The sequence below is a fragment of the Drosophila willistoni genome, assembly GCF_018902025.1.
Source record: "Drosophila willistoni isolate 14030-0811.24 chromosome XL unlocalized genomic scaffold, UCI_dwil_1.1 Seg141, whole genome shotgun sequence".
Classification (NCBI taxonomy): domain Eukaryota; kingdom Metazoa; phylum Arthropoda; class Insecta; order Diptera; family Drosophilidae; genus Drosophila; species Drosophila willistoni.
The window spans coordinates 4,020,657-4,034,745 of record NW_025814052.1 but is presented as its reverse complement, the minus strand read 5'-3'; the positions used below and the strand labels follow the sequence as shown (position 1 = coordinate 4,034,745).

At 39.1% G+C, this 14,089-nt stretch overlaps 3 protein-coding genes across 8 annotated transcripts in view; 2 read left to right on the top strand and 1 right to left on the bottom strand.

Annotated features, from left to right (window-relative positions):
* LOC6648831 (tyrosine-protein phosphatase 10D) overlaps positions 1-7,344 on the top strand; it is a 42,302-nt gene extending 34,958 nt beyond the window's left edge. For 2 of the 6 annotated variants that reach the window (XM_023179555.2, XM_023179553.2), the window contains 9 exons: positions 367-1,039; positions 1,114-1,538; positions 1,613-2,044; positions 2,101-3,498; positions 3,608-3,625; positions 3,734-4,416; positions 4,500-4,758; positions 4,840-4,968; positions 5,341-5,682. In XM_023179555.2, the coding sequence (XP_023035323.1) occupies positions 367-1,039; positions 1,114-1,538; positions 1,613-2,044; positions 2,101-3,498; positions 3,608-3,625; positions 3,734-4,416; positions 4,500-4,758; positions 4,840-4,968; positions 5,341-5,609 (4,286 nt within the window). In that variant the 3' untranslated portion in view covers positions 5,610-5,682. Of the gene's footprint in view, positions 1-366; positions 1,040-1,113; positions 1,539-1,612; positions 2,045-2,100; positions 3,499-3,607; positions 3,626-3,733; positions 4,417-4,499; positions 4,759-4,839; positions 4,969-5,340; positions 5,683-6,919 lie in introns of those variants that run through there. The other 4 variants (XM_023179558.2, XM_023179554.2, XM_023179559.2 and 1 more) reach the window with 4 other exon arrangements.
* Positions 7,345-10,290: 2,946 nt separating this feature from the next.
* LOC6648830 lies at positions 10,291-11,563 on the bottom strand. Its single transcript, XM_002071274.4, has 2 exons — positions 11,428-11,563; positions 10,291-11,370 (listed from the first exon to the last, which is right to left on the bottom strand). Exons 1-2 carry the CDS (start codon positions 11,457-11,459, stop codon positions 10,605-10,607), a joined length of 798 nt encoding a protein of 265 aa, XP_002071310.3. The 5' UTR covers positions 11,460-11,563; the 3' UTR covers positions 10,291-10,604.
* A 364-nt stretch (positions 11,564-11,927) lies between these two features.
* Positions 11,928-13,605, top strand: LOC6648829 (peroxiredoxin 1). Its single transcript, XM_015177176.3, has 2 exons — positions 11,928-12,037; positions 12,781-13,605. Exon 2 carries the CDS (start codon positions 12,781-12,783, stop codon positions 13,363-13,365), a length of 585 nt encoding a protein of 194 aa, XP_015032662.1. The 5' UTR covers positions 11,928-12,037; the 3' UTR covers positions 13,366-13,605.
* Positions 13,606-14,089: the final 484 nt, after the last annotated feature.

The following is a 14,089-nucleotide window of genomic DNA, read 5'->3' as shown; positions in this document are numbered from 1 at the left end:
TTGTAATATTAGAATCTTAACTTTTTAATTAAATCGCTTAAATAGAAATCGAGCCTAAATTTAAATTCTTTAATTTTATTTTATTTGTGTACATATGTACATATTTATATGTTATTTTGTATAACTTTTGTGTGTGTGTTGTTTTTTTTACTTTTAACTAATTTTAACTGTGAGAAGAAATCATTGCTTGCCTGCATGCTTAACCTACCACTGTGGTTCATATGTAGTAGATATTATTTTGTATGTTCTTCTGTTGCTGTTGAATCAAAGACTCAATCTTTAGTGTACTTTATGGCCTTTTGTTGACTTTCGTTACCAATCTAATGCAAAAATGTTGTCTATTGTTGCTGCTGCAATAACCCGCAGAGCCCAACACGCCGGGTAAATTCATTGTCTGGTTTCGAAATGAGACGACACTGTTGGTGCTATGGCAGCCACCCTATCCGGCTGGGATATACACACACTACAAGGTCTCTATTGAGCCGCCCGATGCCAATGACAGTGTGCTGTATGTGGAGAAGGAGGGTGAACCCCCGGGACCGGCACAGGCGGCCTTTAAGGGCCTAGTGCCTGGACGAGCTTACAATATATCGGTGCAAACAATGTCCGAGGATGAGATATCATTGCCCACCACAGCCCAATATCGGACAGTGCCGTTGCGACCGTTAAATGTCACCTTTGACAAGGATCACATCACATCGAATTCATTTCGTGTCCTTTGGGAGGCACCCAAGGGCGTGTCTGAATTCGATAAATACCAGGTATCGGTGGCCACCACCCGACGACAGTCGACAGTCAGTCGCAGCAATGAACCGGTTGCCTATTTCGATTTCCGTGACATTGCCGAGCCGGGCAAAACATTCAATGTGATTGTGAAAACAGTTTCGGGTAAGGTAACCTCTTGGCCAGCCACCGGTGATGTGACACTGCGACCACTGCCTGTCCGCAATTTGCGTAGCTTCAACGATGACAAGACCAACACCATGATCATAACATGGGAGGCAGATGCGGCCAGCACCCAAGATGAATATCGCATTGTGTAAGTGAATAAAAAAAACAACAAAATTCGTTTCGATTCGCTTATGACTCCATCCATATTATTCGCTTCTTTAGTTACCACGAGCTGGAAACCTTTAATGGCGATACTAGCACTTTGACCACAGATCGGACACGTTTCACTTTGGAGAGTCTGTTGCCCGGACGCAATTATTCATTGTCCGTGCAGGCTGTGTCCAAGAAAATGGAATCCAATGAGACAAGCATATTTGTGGTGACACGTCCCTCATCGCCCATCATTGAGGACTTGAAGAGCATTCGCATGGGTCTGAATATTAGCTGGAAAAGTGATGTTAATTCCAAGCAAGAGCAATACGAGGTGCTCTACTCACGCAATGGGACCAATGAAGTGCGTACCCTTATTACCAAGGAGTCACGATTGGTTATACCCAATCTACAGCCTGGAGCTGGCTATGAACTGAAAGTGTTTGCCGTAAGCCATGAGTTGCGCAGCGAACCGCATGCCTATTTTCAGGCAGTGTGTAAGTAACATGTTCCCGGGCTTTGTTCCGCCCTAAATTAATTTCCATTACTATAAATGCATCTTTCTTTGTAGATCCCAATCCACCGCGTAATATGACCATCGAAACAGTGCGCAGCAATTCGGTTCTAGTTCATTGGTCACCGCCGGAAAGTGGTGAATTCACGGAATACTCGATACGTTATCGCACCGACAGTGAACAGCAATGGGTACGTTTGCCCAGTGTAAGATCCACCGAGGCGGATATTACCGATATGACCAAGGGCGAGAAATATACAATACAAGTGAATACGGTTAGTTTTGGCGTCGAGAGTCCCAATCCGCAGGAGGTGAATACAACAGTGCCACCGAATCCAGTATCGAATATTATACAACTTGTCGATTCGCGTAATATAACATTGGAATGGCCCAAACCGGAGGGTCGTGTCGAATCCTATATACTTAAATGGTGGCCCAGTGATAATCCAAGTAAAGTGCAAACGAAAAATGTTTCGGAGAATAAGTCAGGTAAGTTTGAATAGTAATCTCAAATGATGAACTTGATCTGACGTATCTCTCTCCAGCTGATGACTTGTCCACGGTGCGTGTACTTATTGGTGATCTTATGCCCGGTTTGCAGTATAAATTTGATATACAAACCACATCGTATGGCATATTATCGGGAATTACTAGCTTATATCCACGCACCATGCCGCTCATTCAATCCGATGTGGTGGTGGCCAATGGGGAGAAGGAAGATGAACGCGATACCATTACATTGAGCTATACACCGACACCACAATCATCATCGAAATTCGATATCTATCGTTTCTCATTGGGCGATGCCGAGATCAAGGATAAAGAGAAACTGGCCAATGATACCGATCGCAAGGTGACCTTCACGGGTCTTGTGCCCGGTCGCCTATACAACATTACCGTCTGGACTGTAAGTGGCGGTGTGGCCAGTTTGCCCATTCAACGTCAGGATCGTCTCTATCCGGAGCCAATTACTCAATTGCATGCCACCAATATTACGGATACGGAAATCTCACTTCGTTGGGATCTGCCCAAAGGAGAGTACAATGATTTCGATATTGCCTATCTGACCGCTGATAATCTGCTCGCCCAGAATATGACCATACGCAATGAGATCACAATTAACGATTTGCGTCCACATCGGAATTACACATTCACTGTGGTGGTGAGATCCGGTACAGAGTCATCGGTGTTGCGTAGCAGTGCACCACTTTCGGCCAGCTTCACCACCAACGAGGCAGTGCCCGGCCGTGTTGAACGGTTCCACCCCACCGATGTGCAGCCAAGTGAAATAAATTTCGAATGGTCCCTGCCCTCCAGTGAGGCCAATGGCGTCATCCGACAGTTCTCCATTGCCTATACGAATGTCAACAATCTAACCGATGCTGGCATGCAGGATTTCGATTCAGAGGAATCATTTGGTATTATCAAGAACCTGAAACCCGGCGAAACCTATGTCTTTAAAATTCAAGCGAAGACGGCAATTGGTTTTGGTCCAGAGCGTGAATATCGGCAGACCATGCCGATATTAGCTCCGCCACGTCCACCCACTCAGGTGGTGCCCACCGAAGTCTATCGCAGCTCATCGACCATACAGATACGTTTCCGTAAGAATTATTTCTCCGATCAGAATGGTCAGGTGCGCATGTACACGATCATTGTGGCCGAAGATGATGCCAAAAACGCCTCCGGCCTGGAAATGCCCAGTTGGCTGGATGTACAATCGTATAGCGTATGGTTACCCTATCAGGCCATCGATCCATATTATCCATTTGAGAATCGCTCGGTGGAAGATTTCACCATTGGCACCGAAAATTGTGATAATCATAAAATTGGCTACTGCAATGGACCGCTTAAATCGGGCACCACATACCGGGTGAAAGTGCGCGCCTTTACCGGACCCGATAAATTCACAGATACAGCATACAGTTTCCCCATACAGACAGGTGAGTGTGTGAATTCAATAGATAGATTCTACTTATTAAAGGTTTTAAAGGTTTTCTAATCACATCAATCGTTCTTTAATATCCATGTCTTGCTCTATTTTGTATATAGAACTTTTAAGTTCACCGGGTAAGATTTGTCTCATTTATTTTACTGTCAATCGAATTGAAACCTTTTGTTTATTTTGAATGATTTTCATTTAGATTAATCTGTATTTTTGTTTTACTTTCTTCCTAGATCAAGATAATACCTCACTAATTGTGGCCATTACAGTGCCCTTAACGATTATTCTCGTGCTGCTAGTCACATTCCTTTTCTATAAACGTCGTCGGAATAATTGCCGTAAAACCACCAAAGATTCGCGTGCCAATGATAATATGTCACTGCCGGATAGTGTTATCGAACAGAATCGTCCCATATTGATCAAGAATTTTGCCGAACATTATCGTCTAATGTCAGCGGATTCTGATTTTCGTTTTAGCGAAGAATTCGAAGAGCTAAAGCATGTGGGTCGCGATCAACCGTGCACATTTGCCGATTTGCCATGCAATCGTCCAAAGAATCGTTTCACCAACATCCTACCCTACGATCATTCGCGTTTCAAACTTCAACCTGTCGACGATGATGAGGGCTCCGATTATATCAATGCCAATTATGTGCCCGGTCATAATTCACCGCGCGAATTCATCGTTACCCAAGGACCATTGCATTCGACACGGGATGATTTCTGGCGCATGTGCTGGGAGAGCAATTCGAGGGCAATTGTAATGCTAACACGTTGCTTTGAGAAGGGTCGCGAGAAATGTGATCAATATTGGCCAAATGATACGGTGCCAGTGTTCTATGGCGATATCAAGGTGCAAATACTCAATGATAGTCACTATGCCGATTGGGTGATGACCGAATTTATGCTCTGCAGGGTAAATAAAAAACATGATGACATGATCAGAGGAGAGAGATCAAAGAGATCATTCAACTCGACTTCTTTTTTTTTTTTTTACAGGGCAGTGAACAACGCATTTTGCGTCATTTCCATTTCACGACATGGCCGGACTTTGGTGTGCCGAATCCACCACAGACTTTGGTCCGATTTGTGCGAGCTTTTCGTGATCGCATTGGAGCCGAACAGCGGCCCATTGTGGTCCATTGTAGTGCGGGTGTCGGTCGTTCTGGTACATTTATAACGCTCGATCGCATATTGCAACAGATTAATACATCCGATTATGTGGATATATTTGGCATTGTCTATGCCATGCGAAAGGGTAAGTAATTGTTGTAATTCTTCTGCCCTCCACTTAAGTCACCTCCATCTCCATCTCGCCCTCGCTTTTTTGTTTTTGTAGAACGTGTTTGGATGGTGCAAACGGAACAGCAATATATCTGCATACATCAATGCCTGCTGGCCGTATTGGAGGGCAAAGAGAATATTGTCGGTCCTGCTCGAGAAATGCACGACAATGAAGGCTATGAAGGTAAGTGGTGGCAGGTGGCAGATAAATCTGCCAATATATTTTTTCTGTTTGCCACTTTTGTTTCATTAACTAACCAAAAAAAAAATTGGTAAAGGGCATAAATACTATAAGTATATCTGAACTGAATCAGAGGAATCAACCCACTCTGGACACACTCTGAGGAAATGATGGGCTGGGAAATGTGTGTTTATTTTCTTTCTTTTATAGCAATTAAAGTTTTGTTGCTGGTGCTGGGCATTTTTAACTAACAAAAAGCTTTTTCCTTCTTTCGATCTCCTCCATCTCCACCTCCACTTCCACTTCCTCCACTTTTCCCTCGACAAACGTTCCTTCTTTGCCTTCTCTTTCGATTTCTTTGGGTTTTTTTTGAAGCAGCCCAACAAACGAATCTGGACGAATCAGTTATAGCCACAATTGAGGAACATCATTTGGCTGTGGGACATCATCATCATCATGATTTACAGCAAGACGAAGCAGATGCCATTGATGATGAGAATGCGGCCATATTCAATGATGATCAACAGCCGCTAACTAGCAGTTTCAATGGCCAAAAGAATTCAGTTCTAACATCCACATCGATGAGCTCATTCGGAAATGGTGCAGGCGGTGGTGGCTCATCCATAGCCATAGAGGACAGATGACATTCGGTTGTCAATCAGAGTGATAACAACAATTCGGTGGTTATCGTTCTGGTTGACAATAAACCCAGCTCCATGATATGCAAAGAGGGTCAAATTGATGTGCCAATTGAACCTACCAGCAACACCACCACCACCACAACTAGCACCGCTACCAACCATCAACCGCCATCAATGGTGAATGGTTATAATACGCTCCAACATAGACGTAAATCCCAGTTGATTACATTTAGTGCATCATCGTGTGACATCAAGAATAGTCTCAGCCATGAGCATATCTCATCGGGTAACCAAGGAACGGCCAATGGAACTGGCACTGGCAGTAATCGCACAAGTCGCGCCAATGTGCGTCTCAGTTTTGCCGAGGAGGATATAATGATAGTGCCCCAACAGCAACCACAACATCAACAGCAGCAGCAGCAGCAGCAACAACAACAACAACAGGTGGATGATGAGGTCTTCCATCGGCGACGATCACTCCTCGAAGTGGTCGAACTGGGCGTGGAAGTTGGCGAGGAGGGTGAGTTAGTTGTCCATCATGAGGAGGAGCAGCTGGACGTGGATGAGGATGTTGATGTCGATGTGGATTTATATATGCACGACGAGCTATTTGAAACTCACATCGATGCCAAATCGAATAATGCGAACGATGACAGCGGCGGCGGCAGCTATGAGGATTCTCATGCCTTGCATAGCTCCTTGGGTGGCAGTAATCGTAATAGTCTGGAAAAGGATGACGATGACATCGAGGTGGATGTCATTAGCACCGATGTCAGTTGCTATGATCAGCTATTGGGCAGCAGTTGTAATACCCGCAACGGTGATGATGATGATGATATTGCCACCCTGGTCGGCGATGGGGATAATACTCAAATCAAGCCTTCGAAACTCGCAGGCGGCCATAACAATGTTGGACTGGGAGGAGGAGTATCGGTGTCTGTGGCAATCGGTGGCCAATCCAATCTCAATGGCCACATTGGCAGCAGTCTGGGTAAAGCCGAGGCCAACGGCGGTGGCATTATCTATGCCAATCCCTTCATGGGTTTGTAATTTTCTTTCATCTTTCATCTCAACTCCTAATCCTGCTCTCTCTCTCTCTATCTTTCTCTGTAGATGTTTTGTGTGTACATATTGTTGTGATTTATGATTTTTGCATGTTTCATTTGTTATTGTTTATAAGTGGATATGTACATCTATATAGTTATACGATCTATGTTTGGCTAATCCACACTAATGCATGCTAATGCTTTGCTTAACAAATGAACTTGTCTTTTTAATGTTTTCTAATCAAAATTTATTTATATATATTACAGATGATGAGGGCATAGCGGAGTCGGGCATGTAAATTCCAAAACAAAATCCCCAACCAAAACGAACCGAACCCAACTCAATCCAACCCATCATGTGGCCAACCATATATAAAGGAAAAACAAAACAAAAACTATTTACTTAAGTAACAAGAAGACGGAAGGAAGAAAAGAACGCTTGATATTATACTTGATATATGTATATATATATATATATATATATACATATACATATATATACATATATATAACTGGAAACGCAGCAATCTCGCCACTATGAACCAATTAATACGTGCATCACAACGTTTTACAGACCATTTTTGCTGCTTTTTATATCAAAAATGAATATGAATAATGAATCTTAAACTAAATCGGTATCTGTATATACCTAGACACACAGACAAACACACACACATAAACACACACACACACACATATATATATATATATACATATATATATACATGAGTATATGTGAATCTGATTGTATTTGTATTTGTATTTTTACGCTAGCCACAATTTTTTATACACATATGTTATATATATATATATATATATATACATATATACATATAAACTCTATAACTATATACATATACATATATATATATATATATGATTTATTATTACTTATTAAGTGACTCTTCCAATACGTTTTTTGTACACTTAAATGTTAGTTAATATTGTGAGAAACGAGCGAGTCGAGCAAAAAAGGTTTTCCATTCTGTAATTCCAGCAACAAACAGTTTGAATGTTTAACCTTTATATACTTACTTACATATATATATACATATACATATAGATTAAATATATTGTATGTATGTATGTATGTATAAATGTACGTTTCTAATCTTAGGCATTAAAATGTGTTTTGTATGTAAGTTGCAATAATAATTCATCAGTTACATAGTTTTAAACATGTTGATCCGATTTATATATACTTTTTCATATATATATATTTTTTTTTTATATATTGTATATCTTTTGTCGTTGCAATGTAGTTCCAATAATTTTATATACATATATGTATAAATATAGGGTATATAACTTGTAGATTATCATTTTATCATACATATTTTTCGTTTTAATTTAACTTTTTATTGTTTTTTTTTTTTTTTTGTGTTTATCCTTTTGTATATGTGTGTCATTTTATTCACTGTATGTATGTGTTTTATTTTTATTAATTTTTGTTTAATTATACAGAACTTTATTTAAAAAAGAAAAGAAAAACAAATGAAACAAACAAAAAAAAAACAACTGAAATTTTTATTTTACAATTTTTCTTTTTATTTTGGCGCTAGCTACTCATACATATTTATATTACATATGTAAGAACCCCAAAAACAAAAAAAAAAACAAAAACACAAAACGTAATGGAAAACACCGATGAGAAAAATATACCAACAAAACAAACAACAAAAACCAATAAAACAAAAGCCTGTCTTTGGTTTACCAAAGTTCATGTATGTACACCTTGCAAAGTTGGTGTATCCATCATCAATTGTCTTCCGTGTAAAAGAATCCGTAGTGTCCCGAATCCCAAAGTGTCCCCAAATTTTGAGCATAGGCAACACTGGTCCTGAACTGAATGAAAGGATGATAAGTATTTCTAAAATAAAACCAAAAACAAATCATTTGCAAGGATTATATAAAACATATAGAGGGTATGGCAAACTATCAGCACAACAACATCAACAACAACCACTACAAAAACAACAAATGACCAACGCATTTCGTAAGGCGATAATCATTTACACAACAAGAAAACAACTGCAACAATAATTAAAAACTCAAGTAAAACAAGTAAAAATCTTTCGATTTTCAGCTAATCTTTATACATATTTATAAACGTTCTTTTTTTTTTTTTTTGATTGATTTGTCAGTGCCAAACAAAGTCAAAAACACAAAAAAAACACACACACAATCACAAAACAAGGGAATAATACCGAAATAAATTTCGGTTACATTAGAAGATGATTTTCAGAGTTCTCGAAATTTATTTCAGTATTATTAATTTGAACACACAAAACACAATAAGCTAAATACAACAACTATTATAGAATTATAAAAAATAGGCAATACTTGTAGTCCAAAAAGAAAAAAAAGAGAAAACAAAATATATACATGTATGTATGTATGTATATAATAAATTTACATACCATTTTTGATATGTATTTGTAGATTTTGTGTTAGTTGAAAAGTTTTGCCGCAAAAATGTGAAGAAGTGCAATAGGAATGTTTTTTGCTTCTACTGTAGTTTAGTAAAAAGACAACGAAATATCCCAAAATGATCCAACAATCCCCCCCAAGTAAGTCCACTACACACACACACACACAGAGAGAGAATGGTGTTAATGAGATAACTAAAAGTATGTATGGATGCACATACATATATACGACTTTATATATATATATATATATACACACATATATATGTATATATACATATACGAAAATACATATGCATATACAATATATACATATATAAAATATATATCATTGTAATAATTTGTAATGTTTTTGTCAGTAGCAGCAGTATATCATACTAAACTATATATACATATATATATATATATATATATACGTATATATATTCGAAAACAAAAGAAAACCCAAAAACCAAAATAAGTAAATGAAAATGATTCCATTAAAGTGTAAACTATAAACATGAGAATAAAACATTTGTTTCATTTCCGTTTCCATTGAAATATGAACTCATAAAATCTATGGAAGTCCTTGTCCATGCGCGTCAATTTAATATCACCAGGAATGTCCTTGGGATGGCTGAAAACAAGGAACTTTTTAGAAAACCGCATTTGACCCCAACTTTTATGTAGAGATAATTAATAGCTTTCTAGAGAACGATGTATTTTCGTCATGCGGCAGGATTTGTGGATTATAGAACCAAAAAAAAGGAAAAACGATCATTTCCAGGGGCGAAATCTCTGCAGGACATTGACCAATTTAGACAGGACTTTCTTTTCTGGATCCCCCAGTATCAGGACTATCGACTTTTGATATCCTTCTAAAAATATTGCTCAAATTTTTGTCAAAAAAATTACCAAGACGCAAAAAAAACATTAAATGACCCTATAACTCAGCCATTTCACAAACCATCAGGATGTCCTTCGACCTTTTGGTAGTCCTTAATGACCCGCTTCGACAGATTCTGAAAAGTCCTTCGGTAAGCTGTGTAAAATGGCAAATATCTGTTGAGTTCTTTAAAGGATCAAAACGAAAGTTGTGTCGTGAAACTCTAATCATCAAGGTCTATCTCCAGTGCAATGGAGATATCGATAGCCCTGCGGCTTGCCGAGATTTCAAGGATTTTGCGATTTTCCCTAGTTTTGACCACTTTGAAACATGGGAAACACAAATTTAGCTATAACTCGTTTATTTCAAGGTCAAGTGAAATGTTTTTTCGGCCAAAAAGATCCTTGATTAATATTTTGTTGTAAATAACAATTAGACAATACATAACGTAAAATACAACTATAATAAAGGTATGCATAAAAATATAAAACATATGTATACACTTATTGAACAATCACTTAAAGCCCATAAGTTAGGTTGCTTAATTTTAGTACAAATTGAATACATATATCAAGCAAAGATTGTCAAATTAATAGATAATCTATAGAATTAACATAAGAAATCATTTTGATGTATATACATAGATATGTCTTTTGCTCTATTGACTGGGCATGGATGCTTCGGTTGAGGTTGGACCACTCTTCATTGCCAGCGTTGCATCTAACTCGGCTTGCATTTGCTCGAATTGATTGTACAGGTGCAACAGTTCCGGTTGAGTCATCTCAATGCTGATGTCTTCACTTGCGCCGGTCCTCATCTGGAGCACGGCCAGGGCTGTTTTCTCACGCTGCTGGCAATGTGATGAGATCTCCACATTTAGCTTCCAGGCAACATCCTCGATGACATTTGATTCATACCGTTTACTTGCCAAATTATTCATTAGTGGTGTTGTCTGGCGTACCCAGAGGCGCAAAATGGCATCGATTTTCGCCTCGTCCTGCAATTGCAGCTTCTCACGCAATTCACGCTGTAGTAAACTTGGCTTGATGATAAACGTGGAGATGCGTCGCAAAATGTAGGAGAATGTTTTGATTAGCAACAGAAAGTCATTGCGCGGCACACCGACCAAGCGCTCTAACTCTTCCAAAGTGTACTCCGGTTCATTCGTGGCACTACTACTCCAATGGCTATCGCTGTCATCGCTGGCCTGTTCCGTGGTGGTGACACTGGTGCCCACTGTGCCGGAGCCGTTGAAACCGCCAGCAGAGTGTCCGGCAGAAGAGCCGCCTGCTCCAACTCCACCGCCGGCAGCAGCACCTCCACCGGCAATTGCATTGGGACTCATCTGGCGGTGAGTGTACCAAAGGACTGTTGTGAATGTATCATAGGGCAATGCATTGATTATTTTAATGCCTTCCCGAGCCCTGAAATTTGAATTAACGTCAGCTCATATGTAATTTCAACTTAATTAAAATTGTAACCTCTCTGTTATTTTTATCCAGTTGATACTCATGGATTAGGTGTTTTGTTTATTGTTTATCCCAGTTAAAATAAAATCTTTGTAATTGTTTATCAATTGTTGCAGCTGCAACATCTAAAAACAGTGTTGTTCAACGCTGTAAGAATACTGGCTCAAATAACGGTAAAGCTTCGCAAATGAAAATCGGGAACCAGCCAAAAAATAAGCTAGCTAACAAAAGCTTATAGAAAACTGATTCCCTAAAACAATGTCTAGGTACATATAAGAATAGCCTATATTCAAGAGACTTTACAAAATCATGGTAAAAACATTAACATATATAGAGAAATAGCTGATATATCGACATATCTTCAGAAATCATTGATTATAAATCAGACTTATGGAAAAAGGGATGGCTGGGCATCTGCGGGGCAAAAAAAAAAAGCGGAACTGGCACCACTGTCGTGGCGGGAACCGCGAACCAAGCCGAAACGCATATATATTGCAAATTGTTTTCGCATAAAAAAATCATTTTCAAATTTCCACCAAGTCGAAAGGTTGGCGAGTGCGGAAGAATAATCGCAAACTTAAATTGTGTTGGCCCGTCTGAATTAAAAAAAAAAGAGATTAAAGTGAGTGGTCGATTAGTTTTTGTCTAATATGAGTTTAAAGCAGCAAATATTGAACAAAGTCAAAGAGAAGTTACAATGCGAATTAGTAAGAACAAAAATTGCGAAAAAGCAAATTCAGTGTGGATATTTTTTGCACATAATCTTCTCTTCCTTTTTTTGCCCGGTTTTTTTTTCTTTTTTTTTTGATGCTTGAGATGAAGAGTAGACAAGAACTAACGAAGATGATTATTTCACAATTTTTAGCACTGAAAGCAAATAGTTTGATTTGATGTGTGCTTTATTGGCACGTCCGTTGCTCACACACACACACAAACACAGACGGGCGCACATCTGTACATACACATACATATATACACAGCATGTAGACGTCGGCAAATTATATGTTGTTTCTGCCGTAATTTTAGCCGGCTGTAAATGAAAAAATTGGTCCAAAAATTAATGTAATTTAAAGTGCAAAAATTCTTTTGCCTACGTGCCTAATGGTTCCTTTTTAGCTCATTTTACACTACCTATTTCTGTCTGCGTATATTAGTGTGTGTGTGTATGTCTTGAATAGTTTCCGTTAAAGTTTTTTTTTTCTTTCTGACCTTTCACTCTGTGTTTGTCTCTCTTTCGCGGCAAGTTAAAGCATAGACAGAGAGCAGCCATTTTGTTTAAAGCTTAACTTGAATTGCAAAAACACCCACTTGACATCTTTTATTCATTTTATTTCTTTCTATTTCCTTTTTTGTGTTCCCATATAGATGCCTCAATTGCAGAAGCCCGCTCCCAACTTCTCCGGAACTGCTGTCGTCGATGGCGTGTTCAAGGATATCAAATTAAGCGATTATAAGGGCAAATATTTGATCATTTTCTTTTATCCCTTGGATTTCACCTTTGTATGCCCCACGGAAATTATTGCCTTCTCGGAGCGTGCAGCTGAATTCCGTAACATCAATTGTGAAGTCATTGGCTGCTCCACAGACAGTCAATTCACTCACTTGGCTTGGATTAATACACCCCGTAAACAGGGTGGTCTTGGCAGCATGGACATCCCACTGTTGGCTGATAAGTCAATGAAGGTTGCTCGTGATTATGGTGTTTTGGATGAGGAGACTGGCATCCCATTCCGTGGTCTCTTCATTATCGATGATAAGCAAAATTTGCGCCAAATAACCATCAATGATTTGCCTGTGGGACGCAGCGTTGATGAGACTTTGCGATTGGTTCAGGCCTTCCAGTATACCGATAAATATGGCGAAGTTTGCCCAGCCAACTGGAAGCCTGGACAAAAGACTATGGTGGCCGATCCCACCAAGTCCAAGGAATATTTCTCAACCACTTCTTAAGCGCAGAAATAATATGTATATGAAAAGAAAAGATGCTACTACATACAAACACACATACACATACATACATATTTCTATATATTTAACCCTTAGATCGTAGATCGATGTATACCTAAGTGAAAAAGTGAAAAAAAAACAAATACCTACTACTTTTTCGTATAATAAAATTTTCTAAAAACCCCAAAACACGTGGGCAAACTTTGAACTCCCCCCACTAGTACACACATATATCACCTAAAATGCTCGTATTTTCTCTTATCTGGAATCTTATCGCAAACATGAATGTCTGGGATCCCGGAAAGATTTTGATTGCGAAATTAACAATGTTAAATGTGTCTGGAGAAGTCTGAACAACGTCATATACAGATACATACATATGTATATGTTAGAGCAGGATCGAGATAGGCAAATAAAGCAAAAGCTGGTTTGATCAGCTGTTAATTGCCCTAGTGGCCCACTCACACCTGATTAATGCATCCAAGTGCAGTGGGTCTAGGCAAAGCCGAGTGGCGTGTAGATACAGCTATCTCTCTCTCTCTCTAGACTTACTCTCTCTTTCGAAGCCTAGGTATAAGCTTGGGTAGGTGCCCCCCGCGGACGAGCCCTCTGTCGTCTATCTGTCTGTTCATCACGCGGTTCCAACACGATCAAAACTAGTTTTTTTTTTTGCACATTTATTTATACATATGTATGTATGTGTCAGCATGTTTTTATATACATATGT

Bases quoted from the DNA above. Each gene is read 5' to 3' on its own strand.
- LOC6648830 (XM_002071274.4), bottom strand. From the start codon at position 11,459: ATGAGTATCAACTGGATAAAAATAACAGAGAG. The intron at 11,371-11,427 runs GTTACAATTTTA...TTCAAATTTCAG, and splicing joins TGGATAAAAATAACAGAGAG to GGCTCGGGAAGGCATTAAAA.
- LOC6648829 (XM_015177176.3), top strand. From the start codon at position 12,781: ATGCCTCAATTGCAGAAGCCCGCTCCCAACTTCTCCGGAACTGCTGTC.